The sequence below is a fragment of the Saccopteryx bilineata genome, chromosome 11, assembly GCF_036850765.1.
Source record: "Saccopteryx bilineata isolate mSacBil1 chromosome 11, mSacBil1_pri_phased_curated, whole genome shotgun sequence".
Lineage (NCBI taxonomy): Eukaryota > Metazoa > Chordata > Mammalia > Chiroptera > Emballonuridae > Saccopteryx > Saccopteryx bilineata.
The window spans coordinates 66,450,369-66,465,105 of record NC_089500.1 but is presented as its reverse complement, the minus strand read 5'-3'; the positions used below and the strand labels follow the sequence as shown (position 1 = coordinate 66,465,105).

At 41.3% G+C, this 14,737-nt stretch overlaps 1 protein-coding gene across 5 annotated transcripts in view; it reads left to right on the top strand.

The window, feature by feature from the left end:
* The window catches only part of CEP192 (centrosomal protein 192), a 161,769-nt gene that overhangs the window by 83,834 nt on the left and 63,198 nt on the right, over positions 1-14,737 (top strand). For all 5 annotated transcript variants that reach the window (XM_066246799.1, XM_066246797.1, XM_066246800.1 and 2 more), the window contains 4 exons: positions 3,903-4,074; positions 7,575-8,505; positions 9,382-9,530; positions 10,922-11,152. In XM_066246799.1, the coding sequence (XP_066102896.1) occupies positions 3,903-4,074; positions 7,575-8,505; positions 9,382-9,530; positions 10,922-11,152 (1,483 nt within the window). The remainder of the gene's footprint in view (positions 1-3,902; positions 4,075-7,574; positions 8,506-9,381; positions 9,531-10,921; positions 11,153-14,737) is intronic.

Below are 14,737 nucleotides of genomic sequence, written 5' to 3'. Positions count from 1 at the left end.
CCTTGACCAGACAAGCCCAGGGTTTCGAACTGGCGACCTCAGCATTTCCAGGTTGACGCTTTATCCACTGCGCCACCACAGGTCAGGCTATACTGAAATATTTTTAATAAACAAAAATTTACCTAAACAGTGAAATTATGAAAAATGTTTATTTAATATTTTGAAAAATTGAAATTATATTTTATTTCAGTTACCAGTTGTTTTTCCCAGTTCCCATTGAAGTTTTGCATGTTCCTCTGAAATGGTATGGAGTAATCCCGAGTTAAGTGTGAGGAGCTTAATTCTTTCCTGTTTCAATAGCTCCTAGATGCCTCATTTTGAAAGTTTTTCATATATACAACTACTTCTTAAATAAGTTTATTTCATATTTTAAAGGACATTAGAAGTCATCTATCCTAACCAAATTTGAAGATCGTTATACTTTCTCATCCAGTAGGTTTTCTCCTTCCTCTCTACTAGTATTTGCCTATAAAATTATCTAATGTTTATCTTTGTATGGTTAATAAAGATACTTCTATTTCGAAGGCTTGCTTTGCTAGCTTTTAAGTGATATTCTTTGATTCCCGACTGTATTAGTTTGCCAGTGGCTGCCATAGTTAAGTACAAAAAATCTGGGTGGTTTAAAATGACAAATTTATTGTTGTATGTGTAGGCTAGGTGTCTAGGATCAAGTTCTCTTTGAAGGGTTTAGGGGAGGATCCTTACTCACCTCTTTGAGCTTATGATAGCCTTAGGTTTTTATTGGCTTGTAAAGCATCACTCTAACCATTGCCTCTGTAATCACATACCTGTCTTGCTAGTGTCCAAATTTCTTTCATCTTATAAGGAAATCATTCATACTGGGCTAAGGGCCCAGCCTACTCTATTATGACCTCATCTTAACTAATTAAATATGCAATGACCCTACTTCCAAATAAAGTCACATTCTGGGGCACTGGGGATTTGGACTTCAACATATCTTTTGGGGGGAATACATCTCAACCCATACCATTTATTACCAATGAGACAATTAATGAACTTACTTTCATGTTCTTTCCTTTTTCCCTTTCCACTTTTTTTTGTGTGTGTGACAGAGACAGAGAGAGGGACAGATATGGGACTGACAGACAGGATGGGAGGGAAATGAGAAGCATCAGTTCGTTGTGGCACCTTAGTTGTTTATTGGTTGCTTTCTCTTATGTGCCTTGATGGGGGGGAGGGCTACAGCAGACTGAGTGACCCCTTGCTCAAGCCAGCGACCTTGAGCTCAAGCTGGCAACCTCGGGATCTCGAACCTGGGTCCTCTGCGTCCCAGTTCAATGTTCCATCCACTGCGCCACTGCCTGGTCAGGCAATCCTTGTACTTTTTATTGTGTTAAAAGGATTTGATTCTGTTTTCTACCAGCTCATATTTTATTGTTTTTTTTTATATTCATGGTGAAATATTGGTCAGAATTTTTATCTGTTAATGGCAACATTATTTTTAGTGAGTATACTTTATCTGATAAGTTTTGTGGGGTTTTTTTTTGTATTTTTCTGAGGTTGGAAATGGGGAGGCAGTCAGACAGACTCCCGCATGCGCCCGACTGAGATCCACCTGGCATGCCCACCAGGGGGCTATGCTCTGCCCATATGGGGCGTTGCTCTGCTGCAATCAGAGCCATTCTAGAGCCTGAGGCAGAGGCCACAGAGCCATCCTCAGCGCCCCGGCAAACTTTGCTCCAGTGGAGCCTCGGCTGCGGGAGGGGAAGAGAGACACAGAGAGGAAGGAGAGGGGGAGGGGTGGAGAAGCAGATGGGCGCCTCTCCTGTGTGCCCTGGTTGGGAATCAAATCCGGGACTCCCGCACGCCAGGCTGACGCTCTACCACTGAGCTAACCGGCCAGGGCCTTTATCTGATAAGTTTTGCTGCTCATTAGCATCCCTGCTCGCTGGTTTTCCATCTTCTAGCTCATTTCCAAAGTGTCACCAAGCTGATTTAGAGTTTCTAATTTCAGAACTACCTTAGAGTCTCTCTGTGGTCAGCACTTGCAATTTTCAGATTCCTTTGAAATCTGATGTCTCAACTGAAATTTCTCTCCTTTTCTTTCTATATGTTCTTACAGTTCACTTCTCAATACTTGTGGTTATGTAACCTGAGTGCATTTGTTCTTTTCAATTAAAGGAGCCAGAGTAATAATACAACACATTACTAGTAACCCAGAATGTTTTTCATGCCATGCCATGGCATCTGTATAAATACGTGTGCATGTATGTATGTGCATATAGGAAACTTCAGGTTATCTTGTCTGTAAGGCACATAAGGGGCAATAGATACAATAAAATTAAAAATTTTGAAATAAACAAAAGTCCCATACCATGCAGTGGCTAAAATAGACCTGAAACAGTTTGGTTAATATTTTGTCTCCATTGGTTAGAAATTCACCAATTAGTATCATCTTGTCAATAGTGTCTTGATTCAGAGCTTTTTCTAAATCTAAATTCAAAATAGGATTCTCTCTGTGTCCACTGCACAACTGAGTAGTCTGAACTTTGCAAAAAATGATGGGGTCATTTTAGTCAAATTAAAGGCTGTTCAGTGGGTGCAACACTGTTTTCAAAGATGGCTACTGAGCCTGACCTGTGGTGGCGCAGTGGATAAAGCGTCGAACTGGAAATGCTGAGGTCGCCGGTTCGAAACCCTGGGCTTGCCTGGTCAAGGCTCATATGGGAGTTGATGCTTCCAGCTCCTCCCCACCTTCTCTCTCTGTCTCTCTTTCCCTTTCTCTCTCTCCTCTCTAAAAAACGAATAAATAAAAAGATGGCTACTGGGACAATATATCTTATTTAGTGTGACTTAGGCACCTCTCAGGAATTGCATTTTGTTTCCCCTCTCTTTGAATCAAACTGGGCTGGCCTTGTATATATATTTTTACTGAATGAATTATTTGTTAGCTACTGCAAAAGAAAATTGTTATATCATAGCATTTTCATTAATAAATTTCATATACAGCCTGACCTGTGGTGACGCAGTGGATAAAGCGTCAACGTGGAAACACTGAGGTTGCCGGTTCAAAACCCTGGCTTGCCTGTTCAAGGCACATATGGGAGTTGATGCTTCCTGCTCCTCCTCCTTCTCCCTCTATTTCTCTCTTTCTCTCTCTCTCTCTCCCCCCCTAAAATGAATTAAAAAAAAATTCATATAGTCACATGACAATTATTCATTCAGTAAAAATTTACTGAATACCTGATATAGAGCAATGAAGAGCAGATCATTAAAAATTTCTGCCTTCAAAGAGCAAAGATTACAAAAAATAATCATGTAGATAACTGCAAGGGAATAGAAAGTCTTAACCTACTGAGAGGAATATAAAGCGGTACATTTGGCTGAGCAATTCAGCAATGCATATAAAAATCCCTTTGACTCAGACATTCTATACCTGCAAATTTATCGTAAGGAAAAAAAACCCTAGTTATAAAGATTTTGCTAAAAGAGCAACTAGGCAATAGAAATTATGACAAACACACAATGAAACTCTTAAGCCATGCTGCCTAATAATACTATCCTCTGGCTAAGAAAGATGTTTATAAGATATTATATATATATATATATATACACACACACACACACACACACACATACATACATATATATACATAATTTACAATTTTAGGTGATGAAGGGTAAAGGAAGTGAATCTAGTTGAGTTATTATATAAGGGTGGTCAAAATTAGGTTTATAGATGTAATACAAATATTACAGAAATGAATATATTTCAATACAAGAATAAACTGTTTTGTGTACTCACAACTATAAAGCTACTTTTGCCGCCTCCTATACATTGCCGCTGGAGCAGAGACTAGATTAACAAGATGGTAAGTAAAGCAGGATTGGCTTTTCCTACAGAATGGACAACTGCAATCACAAGGTGTTCTCTCTTTCAGGTGTGCTTTAGAACCTTTTGGCCCGGCAGCTCATCATCAGAAGCCCCCCGGTGAGAGTGAGTTGTCTCAGCTGATATGTCCACAGGCTAGTTTGAGCAGGCTGACTTACGTTTCTGAGCAAGAGAGCACCTGTCCCACCATGGCCTCAGATCATGGCCTTGAGGGCCACAAGGTGGGAAGCGCTGTTATTGTTTCTTTAGTAAGGCTTCTGGGTCTAAAGTGTTACTCATGTAGGGCTCAGACTGAAGTTCTGGCCTATATACTTAACGTTGCCATTTTATCTTGAAAAGGGGAGGGTGGATAGCATGGAAGGAAGAGATGGAGGGAGGAGGTGCAGAGAGAGAAGATTTAAACAGCTGCTCATACTGGGTAGGCACTAGAGGTACAAATATTTTAAGATTTTATTTTTTTATTTATTCATTTTTTTAGAGAGGAGAGGGAGAGACAGAGAGAGAGAGATGAGAGACAGAGAGAGAAGGTGGGGAGGAGCTGGAAGCATCAACTCCCATATGTGCCTCGACCAGGCAAGCCCAGGGTTTCAAACCGGCGACCTCAGCATTTCCAGTTCGACGCTTTATCCACTGCGCCACCACAGGTCAGGCTAGAGGTACAAATATTTTAGTATCTGCCCTCAAAAAGTTCTTAGTCTAGCCCTGGCCAGTTGGCTCAGCGGTAGAGTGTCAGCCCGGCTTGTGGAAATCCCAGGTTCGATTCCCGGTCAGGGCAGACAGGAGAAACACCCATCTGTTTCTCCACTGTTCTCCCTCTTCTTTCTCCCTCTCTCTCTCTTCCCTTCCCGCAGCCAAGGCTCTATGGGAGCAAAGTTGGCCCGAGAGCTTAGAATCGCTCCATGGCCTTTGCCTCAGGTGCTAGAATGGTTTCTATTGTAGCGAAGCAATGCGCAGAGGGACTGAGCATCACCCCCTGGTGGGCTTGCCAGATGGATCCCGGTTTTGTGCATGCAGTAGTTTGTCTGTCTGCCTCCCCACCACTTCTCACTTTGGATATAAACAAAAAAAAAAGCTCTCAGTCTGATAGAGGACATGTGCAGGACAGTACTGTGTAACGAAATGCACTGTGATAGACCTATGCTATGATATGCAGAAGTAGGTAACTAACAATAAGATTAGGGTATCAGTGGGAGGACTAGTAATGTATTAAAGCCATATTTTTCAGAACTGCTTGGAATTAGGAAAGAAGCAGACAAACCAATGGGAAAGGCATGGAATTGTAAATAGACTGCATTTTAGGGACTCCCAAGAAGTTTGGAATGGCTGCAGTGAGTCATGTACTTGGGAAAAAGAGAAGAGGCCAAACCAAGAGGAGTCTTAGATGTGAAATTTGTGAGTTTGAAGGTTCTTAAGCAGAACACTGACAGGATCTGTGTTGATGTTTTCAAAGCTCATTGCAGTAGCATTTTGGAGGAGGCATTGATAGGGGAAAGATGAGAACCAGGAGGACTGACACAAGGCTGCTATAGTCAGTCAGGTGAGAGACAGTGCAGGTTCGAATTAAGGTAGTGACTGTGAGGATGGAAGAGAAGCGGACCTGAGAGATTTACGTGTCAGCATGTGTTTTGTGAATGTGACAGTATTCAGCACTTTTATGAGCTGATATGACTGTTGTGAGTTTGCAATACATACAGGCCTCTTCCACCAAGCTATTGATAAATATATCCACTAAATATGACATCATGTTGGACAAGCCAGTACACCATTTCATTGAAAGCTGTTTTTTAGATGCTTTTAGATTTTGTGTCTCTGTTCTTAGCATAGTGGTTAAGAGCTGAATTAGGGAGTCAGGTGGCCTCTTCTCTGCTACTGTCAGATGGATACACTCTCCCCAAGCCTGTTCTTCATATGTAAGCAGGGACAGGGATGTTGTGACAGGGCTTGGCATCAAGAATTTACTACTGCCTAACCAGGCGGTGGCACAGTGGCTAGAGCATTGGACTGGGATGCAGAGGACTCAGGTTCAAGACCCCGAGGTTGCCAGCTTGAGCGCGGGCTCATCTGGTTTGAGCAAAGCTCACCAGCCTGGACCCAACGTTGCTGGCTTGAGCAAGGGGTTACTTGGTCTGCTGTAGCCCCAAGGTCAAGGCACATATGAGAAAGCAATCAATGAACAACTAAGGTGTCTCAATGAAAAACTGATGATTGATACTTCTTATCTCTCTCCGTTCCTGTCTGTCTGTCCCTATCTATCCCTCTCTCTGACTCCCTCTGTCTTTGTATAAAAAAAAAAAAAAAAAAAAAAAAAAGAAAGAATTTACTACCGAATACATATTGGTTCTTGTTATTTTTACAGACTGATGAGTGGATGGATGGATAATTGGCAAATAATTTGTTTCTCAATGTCTGTGTTTCTAAAGCTTTGGTCCAGAATAAATTTTCAAACCAAATATCAAAAATAATCAGTGAGGGTTAAGTGCATCTTAATTTGTGTGTAATGTTTACAGATGTCACCCCTAAGGTGATATATTATGAAGAAATGACTGTGTGAACATTGACTATGTCTATTACTTCATACTTAAGAAAACAAACCCACAATGGTTTAGAATAGATATTGGAAAAGACTTTGGTGCTCATAAAAATTAGCGTTTTGACCCTTGCTGGTTGGCTCAGTGGAAGCGTTGGCCCAGCATATGGAAATCCTGGATTCAATCCCCAGTCAGAGCACATATGAGAAGCAACCATCTGCTTCTCTCCTCTTCCCTCTCCTCCTCCTCTCTTCCCTTCATGCAGCCAGTGGCTCAATTGGTTCAAGTGTCAGCCCCAGACTTCGGTTGCTAAGTGGATCCTGGTCAGGGTGAATGCAGGAGTCTTGTCTCTCTATCTCCTCTCCTCTCACTTAAAAAAAATTAGCGTTTTCTTTCTTTTTATTTTATTTTTTATTTTTATGAAGTGAGAGGCACAGAGACAAAGAGCCAGACTCTCACGTATGCCCTAACCGGGACTCACTCGGCAAGCCCCATACCCGGCGATGTTCTGTCCATCTGGGGCTCTTGCTGAGCAGCCAAGCTATAGTGCTTAAGGGGAGGCCATGGAGCCATCCTCAGTGCCCAGGGCCAACTCGCTCAAACCATTCGAGCCATGGCTGTGGGAAGAGAAGAGAGAAGGCGGGAGGACAGGGAGGAGAAATGGGTGATTGCTTCCCTGTGTGCCCTGACTGGGAATCAAACCAAGGAGTTCCACATGCCATCTGACACTCTACCAGCTAACCGGCCAGGGCCAAAATTAGCATTTTTAAACCTTATAGGAATATGGACAAATAATCAAGTGGAAGAGCCCTTGAGCCGGGTGTGCTTTGGTTCCTAACCTCATGTTGATGTCACTTTAAAGCTTTCTCATCCTACCCCTCATTTCCTTTTTATTGATTTACTTAGATTTTTCTTGTACAGTTTAGAGGGGGAAATTCCCTAAATTTTTACAGAATTAGTTGTCTCTTGTCTTTTATGTAAATTTTTTCAGAAATATAATTGGTGTATACCTTCTCTTTAGACTCCTCATAATTATTTCCAAAAAATGATGAATGCAACATTTTTCTAACTTAATCCTGCATTTTACAATTGCAAAACTGTTTTTGTGTGTAAACCAATGTTTTTCCAGATCTCTATTATATTATTTGAATTTATAATAATCTATGAATTAATTTTAAACATTTTTTTGTCAGACTCAGAATGATATCATCAGTGAGTTGAGCACCACAATTATTCGAACCAGTCCAGTTTTATCAGAGGAACAGGCTGTGGAAAAGTTGAGAGAAAAAGGTCTATTTCAAAGTAAAGGCAAAGGAGCATTATCGTATATTATCCAGAAAAAGTCAGATTCAGAAAAAGTGACTGACACAACTTCTCTTGGTAGCAAACCTGAAGATATAAAATCTAACCTGAGATTTAGTACAGCTCTTTCTTCCAAAAGTGGAGAACTTTCAGAAACCACTGAGGAAGGTTTGACTACAAACTCCAGTGAATTAGACCAGATCAGCCTGGCTCATCTGAGCAAGTCAGGGCTCAAGCACCCAGGTATGACAGCCATGCTACGCCTCTCTGTGCCACTGCAGTCATCTGTGAACGAAAGTGAGACGGCAGCTTCTGAAGATACATCAACTACCAACAGTGCATCGAGTGGCCAGGTTTCTCATCAGACAGCCTCTGGAAACCAGTGTGCTCCTGTTCCCAGCTCTGTAGTATATGACTCTGCTCCCGAGATGCAGAGCGTGCCTGCCTCAGTTCCTAGACTCTTGACTCAACAGTCTTTGACCATAGCTCCCTTTGCCCAGCAGTATTTGGGAACACTACCTGCCACTGGAAATGTTGCTTTGCCGCAGTGTTACGCTGGTAGTACCACCACAGTCTGTGGGCTTGCAGGAAACTGTTCTTACCCTGCTGTCACGGGAGAGCATGTGCAGAATGCTGTGGCCATGGATATTTGTCTAGGACAGAATATCAACTCTGAATTGATGGGGGCCTCTTCCCTTTGTAACCCATATTCTAATACCAGACATCAGAATATTCTAACTACAGCAAAAGCTTTTCCTGTGCGGTCTGTTGGCGCAAGTTGTGGAATTGAACCATGGGATTCAGGAATGATGTCAGGATTTGGTGAGATGCTTTTTGTTATCGCCTGTTGTTGCTTGCTACAATTTAAAACTGAGTTTTCTCAAATGAGATTGTTTCAAGGAGATATGATAGGCCTGAATTTCTTTTAATTTTTTTCCTTTGTCCTGATTTTGGAACACAGACTATACATATTTCTGGGCAAAGGTCCCTTAAGTGGCCTTAGAAAAACATGAAAACTGATGCAGGGGAAACTCCCAATACCTTTGTCTTCCTGTCTCTGTTGTGTTGTGCACTTGTGTTTCTTTTCTTTCAACTGGCAAATGTCCAGTTTAGAGTCTCTTCTGAAGGAGTGAATCTCCATCCAGCTTTTAAGTCTTGGTGGGTTACTGTTGTGGTAATGAGAGATACACCCTGGCACTCCTGTCTGTAGTAGATGAATTGCGCCCTGATGCTCTTGTGGATGGTCACTGCTTTTTCTGACCCAGGATACGCAGCTTCTAGAGTGCTGTCTTCAAGGAAATTCTGGAGTAACTGCGTAAGGACAGAGAAAAGACTGGTCATGGTAAAAATCCAAGTTAGAGCCTCTGTCATTTCTTATTAGATTAGGCAGTGGCTTATATATGTGGGAGAAAGAAGGAAGAGATTAGTAGTAATATCTAAGTGTTGATTAGCTATAAATTGTGAGTTTAACCAGTTTTAATTGTTCTTATTCCTTGACTGGATTCAGCAGGAAAAAATTGTTGCCCAGCCTTTGCTGAGGCTTATATAGTATCAAGGATGCCTAAAGATCTGGGGCGCTTTACACCATAGCTCTGGGTATAAAGAAGTCTTCTATAAAAATCGCAATTTAACTAGTTGTGCATTTAATCAAGTATTTGGTATAACTTGGAATTTTGACTCTGCTCTATCTTTACACAGGGTGTGTAAGAGTACCTGAGGAATTGAAGTTTCCTCATGCTTGCTGTGTTGGTATTGCTTCACAAACCTACCTTAGTGTACTGAATCCTACTACCCGCTGGCTGCAGGTCAGCATCGAGGTTCTCAGTGTTAGCATTAATGGTGACAAGGTGAGTCTTTTATTATCTTTCTCTTTGACAAGGCAATTGCATTATGATTAGTGCTGGCTTTCTCCTTTGCATAAGTAGTACTTCCTTTCATACTAGGAAGTAGTATTTCCTTTCATACTGTCCCTCCCCTTACACCATGCACAGAATCATCAAATGGGATTTTTTTTTTAGATTTTATTTATTCATTTTTTTAGAGAGAGAGAGAAGGGGGAGGAGCAGAAAGCATCAACTTCTATATATGCCTTGACCAGGCAAGCCTGGGGTTTTGAACCAGTGACCTCAGGGTTCCAGGTCAACACTTTTACCCCCTGCGCCACTGCAGGTCAGGCAAATGGTATTGTTTTTGGTCCCTCTTTTGTTGTAGTACTTCTAGTGTAAGAGGTGAAATCTGAATCTGCTTCTCATCTTTCTGCCCGTGTTACTGTTTATTTATTAATCATTATACTCCGTTAGTTATTTATAAAATCATGTGGATATCCTTTAGTGTTGTTATTTAACCCCCTGAAAGCTCTTGAATTTCTGGTTTTGTTAAATGTGATTGACTATAAGTTACTGTCATTTATCAATAAAACAAGTTAATCTTGGGGCCTACACTATTTTAGTAAGTAGTCTTTTTGACTAATTTGTCAGATTATATTCTTACATGGTCTTATGAGATAACTGGAAATGCAGTTTTAACGTTACCTTTTATAATCATGGTCTCATGTGATCAATAACAGCTGCTACAGTTCTAGAATCTAATCTGCTTTTATGATTGCAATGACCATTTGAATGTCAGGGAGTAGGAAGGGTAGGAAATAAGGACAGCAGCTCCTGTTCTAGACCGTCCTGATTTTGCGACAGCTACATTCATATCCTAAGGCTAGATGAAAGGTAGGTGTTTGAAGGAGAGGGTTGAGGGTAGAAGCAGGTGAGACTGGAGGCCTTCTCTCAGGGAAATGTAGGAAATAGTGTTGTCTCTGCAAGTGGGAGCAGAAAAGATCTCCATTATGTTGAGAAGGGACGGTTTGGAGTGAATCATAATTAGACTTGGAAGCCTAACGGGGAATATTAAAGAGATGAGTGACTATCCTGCATTACACCAGAATTAGGTCCTGGGGCCATGTGGAGGGCTGTAAAGTGTATCCTTTTCAAGGATAGTGTGGGTATCAATAGCTGTGTTTGGTTTAACATAGTCTAGGGGCCATAAATTCAGCCTGTCTTCATAAGTTTGGTTGTATTTTACAGATAATTAGTTATAAGACTTGGATTTTTTGGAGAGGTAATAAATGTCTAAATTTGGTAGCTCAAGTGAATAGGAAAAGGGACCTTAAAAAACTAGTTGATTCTACTTGATTTTCAATGTGAAGCCAATTTTTAAGAAACCATGTGTCTCTTTTTGTTTTTTTAAGGTGGATATTTTAGCATATCCCTGTTTAGTTTTCAAGAATAAAGTCATCATAAGACCTCATACTGCAGAAGACATAAAAGTACTTTTCATACCGTCCAATCCTGGGATTTTCAGATATATATTCAGTGTTGCTTCTTGGCCATTTACAGCAGATGCTGAGACAATAGTCCAAGCAGAAGCCTTGGCAAGCAGAGTCATTCTCACCGCTATTGCCGAGACTCCTGTGATTGAGGTAACTAGTTGTAAACAGGTCTTTTTTTATACCTGCCATTTTCATGAAGTCTGTTTAACCTTAAAAGTAATATTTGGGGAAAAAGAATTTGTGAATAAATGTGCCACAAAGTTAATTTCCTGCTAAACAGTGGTTCTTAATATCTTATTCCAAAATTTTTGTTGTTTTACAGAAACAGATATACATGCCGAGTCGTTTTTAAAGCAAAAGTATAGCATTAATCCTTATTTTCCAACTTATTTTCATTTTAGAATTTGCTATTCACTTAAGAAAATGCCATGTTGTATTCTTCTTTATTTTCTATACCTGAAGATTATTTGTTAGGTAAAAAAGGTGCTCTTCTGTAGTTATCTGTCTTCTGGGAATGAAAGAAATAAGGCCTCGCTAGTTGGGATAGTGAAGCACTTACTGTATTATATGCCTGTTTAAGAAGACGTGGCTCTCAACCTTGGCTGCACATTGGAATACCATTGGGGTTTTAAGAACACCCTGAGTCCCACTCAGACCAACTGAATCAGAATGGGGGCCAGGGGAGGAATGGCAGAGTTTCAGTCATTTTTAAGTCTCACCAGATGATAAAAAATTGCAGCCTTAGTGCACAAACAAAGCTGTACAAAGGTGTCTGGTCTTAAGTGATTGTGAATGAAATCAGAATATCTTACGGAAGTGGGAAGATGAGATGAGGAGGGTACGAAACAAAGGAAAAGCAGAACAGCTCTACATGATAATTAAAAATTAGTGGATTCTTATATGTGACTTCAGTCTGACATGTTTGTTCAACCACACTTTACAGGTGTTAGTGAGCTCCTTCTAAAGTTAACTTGTTTCATAGGCTAAAACTGTGATTCTGTTTAGCTGTGGGGTGTAGGGAGTGAGGGAAAAGGTAGCTTTCCAAGGAAGCTGATGAGGATTGTTCAGCATTTCTTTTCACAGTGTGTATGCCTTTCCTTACCTTTTCCCAGGGAGAATGCGTAAAAACTTAGCTTCAAAATCTATTTTCTAGGACTTAAAGGAGGAAGTAGAGTTTGTAGTTTTCATAAACTGTTATCTTTATTTTTGTGTTATCTTTATGATTTTGTATTTACACAAAATCATCTCTGCAATGCTTGTCATTCTCTTGGGCTGGGTTTTTCAGCTTTGGTAGTGTTGACATTTTGGGATGGATAATTCTGTGTTGGGGGTGGGGGGTTATCTTGTGCATTGTTAGATTTTTAGCAACATCTCTGGTCCTCCTTTTCCTCAGTTGTGACAAGCAAAAATGCCTGCAGACATTACCAAATTACCCCCACCGAGAACCAGTGTCATTAATTTTCTGCATTTCTTAATTTTCTGCATTTCAATACATTCTACTATGCTAAACTTCTGAACCCACCCTTAAACAGCTTACATTTTTGTAGCAGAATGAAAAATCACAACTAAGCAATATTTAAAGCTGTCATTTGTTAAGTGGCTCACATAAGCTATAGTAGCGAAAGGCAGTGATTCCCAAATTGGTCTGCTCATTGGAATCTCCTGATGATCTTCAAAAATGACTGATGTCGCCCTGGCCGGTTGGCTCAGCGGTAGAGCGTCGGCCTAGCGTGCGGAGGACCCAGGTTCGATTCCCGGCCAGGGCACACAGGAGAAGCGCCCATTTGCTTCTCCACCCCTCCGCCGCACTTTCCTCTCTGTCTCTCTCTTCCCCTCCCGCAGCCAAGGCTCCATTGGAGCAAAGATGGCCCGGGCGCTGGGGATGGCTCTGTGGCCTCTGCCCCAGGCGCTAGAGTGGCTCTGGTCGCAACATGGTGACGCCCAGGATGGGCAGAGCATCGCCCCCTGGTGGGCAGAGCGGCGCCCCTAGTGGGCGTGCCGGGTGGATCCCGGTCGGGCGCATGCGGGAGTCTGTCTGACTGTCTCTCCCTGTTTCCAGCTTCAGAAAAATGAAAAAAAAAAAAAAAAAAGACTGATGTCTGCGTCTTATCTACCCTCTGGATTATGATTTCATTGGTCTGAGGTGTGGTCTGGGCTTTGAGTCCAGCATACATTATTAGCTTGGTAAACAGTGAAAGCATTCTTGCAGACGTAGAATTTAGAGGAATAATTGGGCCATGAAGGACCACCAGGATTTGACTAGGGAACTGTATTCCTTATGAGAGATAGCACAGGAATTCTGTACAGAGGCTGTATCTGTAAAAACTGTTGCATTGCTTTCTTAACTTGATAAAGGATGTCCAGGTCCCTACCACAAACATCATATTTGATAGTATATGTGCTTTTATTTTAGCTAGATACTAGTAAATTGCTAATTTATATTTGCAGAAGAAATATATGAGAGTTTCTATTTTTGCTAACATTTGTTACTGTTAATGTAAAGTTTGCTTACTTCTTGGATGTCAAATATTGTTTTAGTTTACGTACTTGGATTACTAATGATGTTGAGCATCATTTTGTTTGTTACATATTCTAGTTTTCCTTCTCTGAATTGCCTGTTTATATTTCTTGCCCATTTTTCTGTTGTTTTGAATGTCTACTAATTTTTTTTGCGGGGGGGGGACAGAGAGAGGGACACATAGGGACAGACAGGAAGGGAGAGAGATGAGAAACATCAGTTCTACATTGTGGCTCCTTAGTTTTCTCAGTTGTTCATTGATTGCTTTCTCATATGTGCCTTGACTGGGGGGAGGGGTACAGCAGAACGAGTGACCCTTTTTTCAAGCCAGCGACCTTTGAGCTTAAGCCAGAGATCATGGGGTCATGTTTATGATCCCACGCTCAGGCCAGATAAGCCCATGCTTATCCCAGCAACCTTTGGGATTCAAACCTGGGTCCTCTGGGTCCTAGTTTGATGTTCTGTCCACTGTGCCACTGCCTGGTCAGGCGAACGTCTACTAATTTTTGTAGATGTTTCTTTATATTGTGGAGTATAAGTCTTTGCTAATAATTACACTTTGTTTATTTTCTCCTATTCCTTGGCTCTTGTTTTCAAGTCTTTTTTTTTGCTTTTTTTATTTTTTTAACTTGGACTGAAATTTTAAATATAACACAGTCAGGTAAGACCCTCTATTTTAAATACAAAACAAGGTTGGTTTTACCTCCACCAAAAAGGCATCCCTCAGAAAAGAAGGAAAAGTTGCTTCAAATTCATTGCTTGAGGGTAATGTGTTAGCCTGCTTTTCTTCAGCGGGTATTTAGGGCATTCTGAAAAGTCACTTACATACTTTTTTAAAAAGAAAAATAACAGAGACTAAGAAATTTAACCAGACTTGGTGATTATTCCAGGTGGTTTAAAACGTTGGATGTTAGTTTTGTAAATACCACTTTTAGAAGCAATGCAGGGCCTGGCCGGTTGCCCCAGGTGTAGAGCAGTGGCCAGCATGTGGATGTGCTGGGCTTGATTCCTGGGCAGGGAACACAGGAGAAGTGCCCATGTGCTTCTCCACACCTCCCACTCTTCTCTCTCTTTCTCTCTCTCTCTCCCGCTCCTGCAGCCATGGCTCGATTGGAGTAAGTTGGCCCTGGACGCTGAGGGTGGCTTCATGGCCTCAGCTTCAGTTGCTAGGAAAAGCTCGGTTGCTGACCAATGAAACGACACCCCAGATGGGCATC